This window comes from Anopheles coluzzii, chromosome 2 (assembly GCF_943734685.1).
Source record: "Anopheles coluzzii chromosome 2, AcolN3, whole genome shotgun sequence".
Taxonomy (NCBI): domain Eukaryota; kingdom Metazoa; phylum Arthropoda; class Insecta; order Diptera; family Culicidae; genus Anopheles; species Anopheles coluzzii.
The window spans coordinates 9,851,655-9,862,316 of record NC_064670.1 but is presented as its reverse complement, the minus strand read 5'-3'; the positions used below and the strand labels follow the sequence as shown (position 1 = coordinate 9,862,316).

Below are 10,662 nucleotides of genomic sequence, written 5' to 3'. Positions count from 1 at the left end.
AGGTTGTGTAAGATGATAGTTGCAGTTGAGAACAGTACACAAACTGAATATTAACACGTAACATTCGCACTGATTGAGATGCATTGGTTATTTTGTATTAACTTGTTAATGATATGAAATGTAAAAAGGTTTTTTCAACAATGGACAGTTCCATCAAAAGATCTAATTAACGTTTCTCTGGAACACCCAACATAAAGCACTCCCATGTCCATTATGTTTATTTAACTGGATTGATAGCGAACAGGTCATCATCAGCGAACAGGTACAGGCCGGCAATAATTACCATGTAACCTACAGCGAAAAATAAAGTATAACTATGGCTAAGGGTTGAGGTTGTATTGACAATGGCAAAACAATAATTCAAATTAAAAAAAAACAGTAACATATCTATCGTTAAACAATAATGAGTAAAATTTGCATTTTAATTAATAATTTTCCCAACAAACCTTTTGTTCTCCCCCAATACTTTACATTGTTCCCAGAAATGGCATCGAAATAAAACTGCAACAGCAAAACCGATCGTGATGCTTTTCGGGCAAATGTTTATTGTTTCAACTGTTGGATAGACTTTAAAAATTGTTTATCGTACACTGGCTTGACTTGGCTAAGAAAGCAATTTGTTTCTCTATCGAATCGATATATATGTGTTTAGGTTAAGTCTAAAATTGCATGGGTTTTTTTTGCACTTTTCCCATATACTCAGATTTAAAATCAGCAAACAACATATATTCTACTCAGCTATGCTATAAAAATTCCCGATTATTGAGGACAGCACATTGCGTACCCAATGTTAAAGAACGTTCGATTCTATATGTATTATTTTTTTCTTTCTATCCACAATAAACATCTCTACTACTACTACTCTATCGAATCGTTTGTTATATTTGTTATCTATCGATTAGAGTTTGCTATAAAAGGAAGTACCACGCAGCAGCTGCCGACAAGAAAGCACATGGTTGTTTGGAGTTTTCTTTTTTTGTGTCGCGCAGAATAATTGAGGGATTTTACGTACATTCCGTTTTTGTTCATCGAAGGACACATATTTACACCACTGTTTGGTTTGCTGATGGATGGGAAAGTTCACGCTGCTACAAGTACAGAAATACAAGCACGGGTCCACGTTTTGCAAGCTGCTTTCGGTATAATTTTCCATTCTCGGGACGCACATGGTGATGTGTTGATATGGGTATTTTTGAGTACAGTAAGGAGTGATTTATGACGTTCGCGTACCACCGAACCAAGCGTGCTCCACCATCCTCCGCGTCTTTCTGTCGATGCGTCCGTTACCCAATGTGCGCCCGAATGGTGAGAAGGAACTTTTATAGCAAACTGTCGCCGCAGTTCCCAAAATTCCTCACTCTGCAAAACCAAACAGAGAAAAGAATGCGGATGATGATGATGTTCATGATGACGATGGCGATGTTGATGAAAATAGCTTTGTGACAGTCTTTGCTTAGCGAGCAGCACAATGCGCGAATCGGGGCGCGTTTTAGAGACCCAAAAGTGGTGCCGGCCAAATTTCAGCATGAACTTTGCACAAATGAGGAATGCTGAGAGCATCAGCGTACAATCTGGTATCCCTTTTGGCTGGCGTTGTTTGCGACACAATTCTCCGTCCGTATAGCGAGACTGTGCAGGGCAGTTTATCACGGAACAACGCGCCAACACGTGTATCGGAATGGTGTTGTGATCCGCTAGTACGCTTGGTTTGATTGATGTCACGTACTTAACTCAAACGGTGACCCGAAACAAATCCGAATCGATTTTTGGCAGTCGTCACGTGCAAACAAAACATGGCGTAAGCAGCACAGGTGCTCCTACAAGAGTGCCAGACGCGAACGAAACATAGCAAATCACGGTATCCTTTACTTTTACTTCTCTGTTTGTTATTTTCATACGCATACACAAACCATTCCTGCACTTGATCTTCGCAGAACACCGGTGGGGCTCATTTGTCCAGCCTAAGTCGTTTGAAAGCAAAGCCACACAGCAAGCAACGAACCGCCAGTGCCTGTTACGCTATACATGCACAGCTTAATTGTACCACACAGTTTTTAAGATGTGTGAAGCTCTGTTTCATATTAGATTTTGGTTTTGTTCCCTAATACACGTACCAATCACTACCATTCAGTATTGTTTGTCAAGCATTAGCACCCTCATACAATACAGTTGAAATTTAATAAAGTAGGAGATTAGACTGGACCTGCAAATTGTGTCCATTATGATAAACACACCATACGGTACGAAACGATCTGTTAATTACTACCGCTTATAATGAAGATGATGATGAGAGTGATTAAGGTAACGATTGGTTGGTTCGGTATGCATCACTGTTAAGCCATTTGGTGAACCTGTAATTAAGGTAGGGAAAAAACAAGAGCAAGGTTAATTATATTTCAGCATTTATTGTACGAATGCACATGTTCAATGTACTATTCCCTGTTATGGACAGGAATAGTATGAATAAACACTCGCAAAAATACTTAATTACAATTTTCGTTCAATGTTATATTTGTGTCAAAATTTAAACTTTCACAAACCAATTATCGCTTTTGTTTACTTTAACTTTAACCTCTAGCTCCGCCGACCGGTTCATATCCCTAAACACAAAAACTCATTCTACATGCAAATTATGTCGGTACAGCCAACCTCCATTACGATGTGCTGCTGTCGTAACATTGCGATGAAAGCTAACGATAAACTTTTTGCTACTTATAACGCCCAAGGGAATGTTACTTTGTTGATTTGGGATGGACGACCAGCATCAAATTACTGAACTTTTATGGTATATTCTTTACTTGCAACATAAACAATGGCATGAAGAGCATTCAGCTAGATTAATTTAAAAAATGATGCTCTTACAACGCTATGATTATTACATATTATTGCAATTTTAAATAAAATGCAAATGCAAGTCTGATCAACTATCTGATACTTTCTGTTCGAAAAAAGCAGGAAACGTTGATCTTTTGTTACTGAAATCATCTCGTACTTATTTAAAATTGCATTCTACCAATGCAGCAATCAACGTTATAAATTCACTCAAAACAACTATCAGTTGTTTTCAATGTACAATTGTGATTGTTTAAATTTTACAGAAACTTTACTGATTTTTACATTGTTTTCTGTCCTTTTGTTCGTTTTTCCCTCGAGGGATGAATCTTGTTGGCATAGTTATAGTGTAAGCAAATACCAGTGACACATTTACCAACAGAGAACAAAGCACACTGTACAGCTGGTTTGATATTGTATCTGAGAAAACATTGACCATTACTCTTTGTATTGCCGGTTGAGTTCGTCGGATGCAAGTGGATGCAGAAGGCATGAGTTTGCAGGCAAGCGAAAATAAAGTAATAACTTTTACCGTCCGGTTGTTGCTTTATATTCAACTTTCACAGTGAGGAACGTTTCATTTGACGACAAGTTTCTGTTGATTCAATTAGGCGAGTCCCTTTTATGAAATACACGTAGAACCAGGCATAAAGCATTTACTTTATTTTGCTCCACACTTGATACGGTATAGAATGATTGAAGGTATTACTTCACATAACGGTATCGTCTGAACTAAAAAGAAATAAACACAAAAACTCTTTCATAACACAACTCGAAATGCATTGAAAACTTTCAACTTCGTCTGGTGATCCATCCAGGATCTAGGTACGAGTGAGCTTTTCCGCTCTTTGCCAGTGTGAGAGTGTTTGCCTTATGATGGAAGTTTAATGTGCACCACGGGGGATAGTTTTCCACACATATGCCAGTAATGAACGAATGCAGTGGATCCATGGTTAAACTTTCTGACCTAATGTACTTTTCAATTTTCCAGTGATATCGTTATAAAATACCAGGAGAAATTCGCTGTTAGCCAAAACGCTGTCAACACTAAAAATACACCAAATAGTTGGTTGAAAACAAAAATATATAAAAAGATTTCTTTTTTCTTCTACCCTTTAATCAACGTCGTTGTTGTTCCTGCATGGTGTGTGTGATTCATCTGCCCGCAAAATAAAACCTTACGTAGCGTAGCGTTATGGCAGATGGAGCTTCCTATCTATCGAGCACGAATGCATATTTACTTAGCCCCATAGACCGCAGTAGCAAATGCGTAACCAGATCATGGACCGAAATTGGACCGAGCTTCGTTTCTGGCCGGCAACGCCAGTTCATAAACTTCGATAAAGGAACACACAATTTCACTTACGTGCCATGTAGTCAGTAATCTTGCTCTCATCTCAAACCGGTTATCCATCCATATTAATCTAAGCCGGAAATGGAACTCACTAGTCGACCAGCTGAACGTCAGCAGAGTCCCGTGCCCCGAAACCATACCGAAGAAAGAACAGGGTCAATCATTACGAGAAGGAAAAAAGGCAATCTTGCGTCTTCTTTTTATTACCCGTACGCTTTCTTCACCTTACCGTTCCGTACGTCCGTCACTCTAGGCATTCCGACGACGTTCCCTTCATCCCGCAGGCTACATCCTGGTAGCGTGCTCTCTGATACAGCCAACGGCAACCTGAGCAACGGTATATCGCTACTCAAAGTTCCGGAACTGAAATGTACCTTGGTTCTGCCTGCTCCTTGCGTCGGTTTATTTTTATTTTATTTTGCTATAAACTTTTATCCACTTCCGCTTGGCCACAAATTTTTCGTTTTAGTTTTTCATGTTTATGAGGGTCGACGCTCTGATACTCCCGTCACAGAGGGCAGGCAGTAAAACTCCTAACGAAAAACTGTCGAAAATAAGAACCAGGAACCACACATCATTGGAAAATATTATTGTATAAAAAATACAACATGGAAAATGCGAAAAATGTTTAAACATGAAGAAACTGTCGAGGAAAACTGTCTGCACGATGTGCTTTTTTTGGGGCGAATTTCATTTTTACGCAATTTCTTTGAAGTTTTTTGATGTTCTTGATAAAAAACGAAGTAGGAAGTGGGATGATTTTGCTCTACTCGGCTTTACAAATCACCGGAAACACTCTTTTAACTATGGTTGAGTGATAGTTGAAAGTTCGCAGCATTTCTCAAGTCTACGCTTCTGCTTGTGAAAGCGTGAAATTGCTCTTGCCGTAATAGATAAAATGCTAGCCTGAAATGAAACCAGTCGTGCGTTTGTGTAAGTAAAACTTTATCCTGCCATCAAGTACACTGGTTCACAGCAGTACTAGGCTAAAAATCCAATTTAATTTCAAGAGCTACGATAATGACCATTACGCAAGTGTATGAACGAATGTCTATAAGTCCCTTGTTATACCTTAATTTTACAACTACCTTTATTTAAAATAACTATGAAAAGTTATGTGCAAAGTTTGTTCGCATTGACTTTCTCTTCTAATTTCTACAACAAATTTTACTAGCAAAAAAAAAATCCATAAAACTTTACAACGCTTACGTACAAAATCAAAAGAAATTATTGTAGCTTGCTCCACACACCTTTTTAAGAAAAAAACCAAAAACACCGTTTAAACCGCACCCAACAGCCGAATAAAACGTATAGTTCTCTCCATTGCAATCGATATAAAACTCACGATACAACAGACATTACCTGGAGATTTATGTGGATTGATAAAGCAATATTTCGCCAATAATAAAAATACAATCCAAGCAATGTTTTCATGAAGATGCTTCTCGTGGAACAAAATGTGCAATTTCATTTCACACTCACATTCCCCATTGAAACAATCGAAGTCCGAAGAATTATGGTTGTATCGTGTCGATACAAAACCTGCCTCGGATATGTATTCGATACACACAATGAACGTTTTCATGAAATATCAAGCAAAAACATAAATTAGCACCAGGAATGCTGGCGATCTATGAATGTATGACTTGCACTCTGAAAACCAATTTTAACAAACAATAAAATATGCAAAAAGGTCAACATCTATTTCAGACCAACATTTTACATTTTTGGACCTATTTTACCTTCACATTCATTGTTAGGCTCGGTTCGTAACATTCATTTTGTCGGTATGCTTAATGAATGCTGAATGATAGATGGTAGTAGATGGCTGTAAGGCCCTTTTTTCACAAAACTCTTTTTTAAACGAATCTCTGGAAAAACCAGTGGCAATCTCCTTGCAAACAGTATTCTCTTTCCTCCCTAAAGTGCACTAAACCACCGTATTGGCTATTCGATCATTTACTGCCGGCGGAGATGAGCCGGTGATGAGAAAACAAGAAAAAATGATTTTCTACTTTATCCTTATCCTATCCTTTATCCTTTATAGTTCATTTTCTATTAGTTTTAAGTTGCTTTATCTGCTCCCGTGTAACCATCATTTTATTCCAGGAACTAAATGTTCCCGCCAGCTCCGGTGGACCAGCTGATGACCGGAAATGAGAAAATGCTTTTGATTAAAGGATGGACTAGCCTGTGCGCCCGTGCTGTGTCATTTGTCTTGTGTCACTAAATGCATTGTGCATTAAGCTGTTGCATTCAAGCGTAATGCCCGTGGGTAGCTTACCAGCTTGACTTGATACATTGTGCCAAATTTGTCTTGCTTATCAAAAGTGCTCTGTCATTTGCTTCATTCGATGATATTTAAGATATCATTAAATGTTTTACAATGTTACGAATTCGCAATAACAAAAATTGTTCAAAAAAACTCTCAAGTAATATTCAACTATCTCTAGCAGCCACCTGATAGCAACAAATCACAAAGAAAAGCTATAGTAAACAAGCCTTAAATCCCCATTAAACATTAACCATGAAATAGTTGTATTTACTTGTTCTGTTCTTAATCTTAAACATCCTCAAGTATTCACCAGTTAATTCACCACCCAAAGGAATGGACCTACCGTGCTTCCAACGCCTAACCATAGGGAGTTTATTTAATTTTGCCGATTACTTATTTGCCGTCTCACGCAACCCGGGTCGAGCAAACCAGCGAAAACATTTCTAATCTTCCAACCCAACCTCAAATTCCATCACCCATGGGAATGACCCCAGAGTACGGCTGAAAGAAATTCAACAAAATTCAGCAAAATTTGTTCAACTTAGCAAGATTTGCATGGTGTGGATCAGTGCGTTCCCAAGAGAGCTTTGTCACACGGAAGGTGGAATGAAAGAGCACAAACAGGTAACTTCAAGCCTTGGACATGGGTGTGGCTGCTACGCGTACTGTACAATAGATACCTGTCCTGGACTGAAACCCTTACCACTTTCCCCTTGCATATCGTCCGTACTAGTTAGTAAGTGGGTGGACTAGATTTCTTCAAACTTTCTTCATTTAAGACGTAACCAAAATGAATACAATCCCAATGGTTTAGATAAATTTTAGCCACATCCAAAGTATATACAATTTCCTGGAAGGAAAACCTCAATACTATGCCAACAACAGGAGAGAAGAAAAAACACTCTCACACTTAATTGCAAACCGTGGGTTGGATCGTGTTAGGCCAAATCCGATTAATGGTTTTTCGAGGCGAGTTGATGATGAGCTTTCGTGTTTGGTTTGAAAAGTGGGTTCGTTTCCTTTTCCTGCGGCCCTATCCTAATTTTGATCCCAACCATAACTCACCCTCACAGCCAATCTGTTTTGCTGCGGTGTTTTTTACTCCGGTCGATAGCGGTGGAAAGGTTTAAGTTGCTAAAATAGAACCGCTTTGTTGGATGATTTATTGGATTCCAGTCGTTCAACTTACTTTACGTGTAATTCATTTATGCTTCAACAGCTCTGCAAATATTGGAATATTGAGCTTGCATTAATTCTATTTCATCTTTCTATTAGGCTAATCAAACAGTTTTATGTTGCTCAAAATTTCGGAAGGAATCTTTGTTTTTGTTTGGTCGTGTAGCTAACGATATGCGCCGAATTCTTGCTATTAATTAGATGTTCCGTTTGATGTTCTGTATTTACGGACGCAACATTAATTGAAGTCAAATTTCCTACGATGTTTCAGGCTTAAACGTTATTTAAAGCTCCTCTCTTTACACTCCTGATACTGATACCAATCCAACACTATAGCAACAAACATATTGTATTCCCCAAAATGAGCCAAAACCCGTAGAGGCTTACCGTTTCGTAGAAGCTTGTGCCGCTGTGCTGATGATCTGTCGAGGACAGGATAAAAAGGAGACTCTGGGCTGCACTGTGCGAAAACAAAGAGTGTATTAAACGAAGGTGACGGACGTTTCCTCCATTGTTTCCGGTTATAAAATGTCTGGACAGCTGCCGGTTCGCGTCGTTTTCGTTGGCAGTGGCATATGTCGCTGGCTGCCCTGGCGACGGCTCCCCGGTCCACAGTAAACAATCTGAAATGGTACAAAAAAGACAGGAAATACACATGCACACAATGAAATGGTAGTAAATCTCTCATGAGAGCTAGATAAACGAAAAGCCGGCCGTCCGTCGAATGGTGGACGATCCCTTCCTGCACTCGTGATCCCGTGATCCTGAGAGGGCTCCCATCAGTCAACAACAATGGTAGGTGACGTAAAGGCGGTTATGCTCCCAGCGGATGGTACGTGATGGTTGTTTATTGCCGAATACTTTGCCGAAACAATAATCCATAATCTTGCGTGCCAGATCGTGCCACCTGCCTCATAAATTGGTGAAAAGGTGAAAAGTTGTTGAGATTGTAATATTCACCAAATAGAATATTTATTAATTGATATTAATTGAAGCGTATATTCGCTTACGAGACGTATTATGTCAGTGTTTCGGAAGATGTGCGTATTACTCGATATGAATGTTAGATGCAACAATAAAGTAAATATTTCCTTTCAAGCTAGCATGGAAAAGGCTTACAGACTTTACCTCTTAAAACTGTTGGAACTCTTAGAAATTCAATATGCTCATGCCTTTTCAATTGCACATCCGTTTTGGTTTAAATGAACCGATTCATACTATGGTTTCAATCAAGTTTTATTTAAAATTATACCTTCTTCTTCCATCGACCTATTACAATGCTGGTGCAATCATTGTTGAAGAGTAACAAAAAGCTTGCACAAGGCTGTTGGTTAAAGCAATGTTGCACCATGATGGATCCGGTTCAGGATAACAGAATTACAAGCAAAAGAAAAGGCTGTAGCAAAACATTATTACATTCTCACGTCGAGAGTGTTGTTCTGAGCATTTTCCCCCATCGACTGTTTGTGGACAGCTCTCTAGTGGCATTCCGGTGGGAAAAAAGAAGGCAAAACCACAAAAATCCCAACCAACAGCGGCCTCAATACAGAAGGATACTGTAGGAGAAGAATAATGATGATGGTGCAAAGTGTTTATGAGCAAGTATGCAATTTACTATGATGAATGGGCATGCCTAGAATGATGTTGGTGGTGGTGGTAATAGTATAACAAGTAAAACGTTTTAACACTGCACTTCACACCATAATGCACAAGGCCAGTGTTCGCGTATGGTTTGCAAAGTTGGAGAGAAGGAAGAAAGGCAAACTAAGATAAGCTTCCTATACCGTCAATTTCATCCCATACTACGGTTAAGGGCTGAACATTTATCATTCAAATTAGTCACATTTAAGCTTGGTGTGCGTGGTAGGTGCAATAAATCATTTAATCTCTGTGCTGTGTTTTTATGGTGACGCTGTGAGCTTAAAATCGATTCTGGGTGGATTTAGTGCATTGTGTATGATTAATGAAGGTGTTGAATTATCGCCCTTGTGGTTCTATTATATCATGGCTGTTGAAATATTTGTTGAAAAACCGGTTAGGTCCTTCGACCGGATCAATGAAATTTAATATAAAAAATAATGTTTGAAAGCTTTTTGAATTCATACAATTGTTATATTGAAACTGTAGCTTGCACTGTTAGGGCGTACAACTTTCCCTTAAAACCTTAAAGCTGTTGATTTGGTTGGTCTTTTTTAATTTATTTTGCTATTCTTGCACTGTACGAAGCGCCTAGCCCTCAGCCAAACTACCGTTTCAAATAGAGACCGCAATTGTTTATGCTTACTTTTCAGACGATTAGCCAATTGTCGTTAACTTCCTGCAACAACTCATCCCGCTTCTCCTGTGGCCGCTAATTACACCTCACCGTACCAATACAACGAGTAGCAGTGATAGTAGCCAAAGAGCGTAGAGAGCCCTCGACAGAAGCACGTTAAATAAATTTTCTCTTCCCATTTGCTGCACGACTACTGCGGTATGTTCTGGTACGGTGTCAAAATCGCAATAGTAGCCGCAGTGCACGCGTGCAGCATAAAACATTTAACATTTAGGCAAAGTATCCCACACTCAATCTGCCGCAGCAATCTGTTCCGTCGCTATCCATCCACCATTCCCACCGATACTTTCTTTCACTCGCTGTACCACAAGGACGCCTTTTATCAGCGCTGCATGTGCACATTTCCATGTTGTGCGCCAATTGCATGTTAAGACGTGTAGTTCGGTATAAAAGCAGCCAGCACACAATCACAACCAACAACTAGGAACGCCAGCAGCTCGTGCAGCACACGTGTATAGTAGGAGCCGCAGCAAGCGCAGCTGCAATTAGTTCACTGGAGCACAGGAGCCAACATTCTCATCAACGCGACCCTTTCCTCGTGTGACGGGTGTGCTCCTCATCAGACCGGTATACATATGCACATGTCCCAACGGGGGAAGTCTATTGTGTTGGGTTATATTAAGCAACAATTTTCCCGCGAGGAGCGAACAGTAAAGTCAGTTAGAGCACACCCAGCTGTATGAGTGCGCT

General features: G+C 39.5%; 1 protein-coding gene across 5 annotated transcripts in view; it reads right to left on the bottom strand.

Moving 5' to 3' along the window:
• Window positions 1-519: 519 nt before the first annotated feature.
• LOC120948470 (allatostatin-A receptor-like) overlaps window positions 520-10,662 on the bottom strand; it is a 62,842-nt gene continuing 52,699 nt past the window's right edge. Inside the window, exons 4-6 of one of the 5 annotated variants that reach the window (XM_049607496.1) lie at window positions 8,025-8,260; window positions 7,527-7,682; window positions 520-2,351 (exon numbers count right to left, since the gene is read on the bottom strand). In XM_049607496.1, coding sequence (XP_049463453.1) covers window positions 8,159-8,260 — 102 coding nt within the window. In that variant the 3' untranslated portion in view covers window positions 520-2,351; window positions 7,527-7,682; window positions 8,025-8,158. The remainder of the gene's footprint in view (window positions 2,352-7,526; window positions 7,683-8,024; window positions 8,261-10,662) is intronic. The other 4 variants (XM_049607494.1, XM_049607493.1, XM_049607495.1 and 1 more) reach the window with 4 other exon arrangements.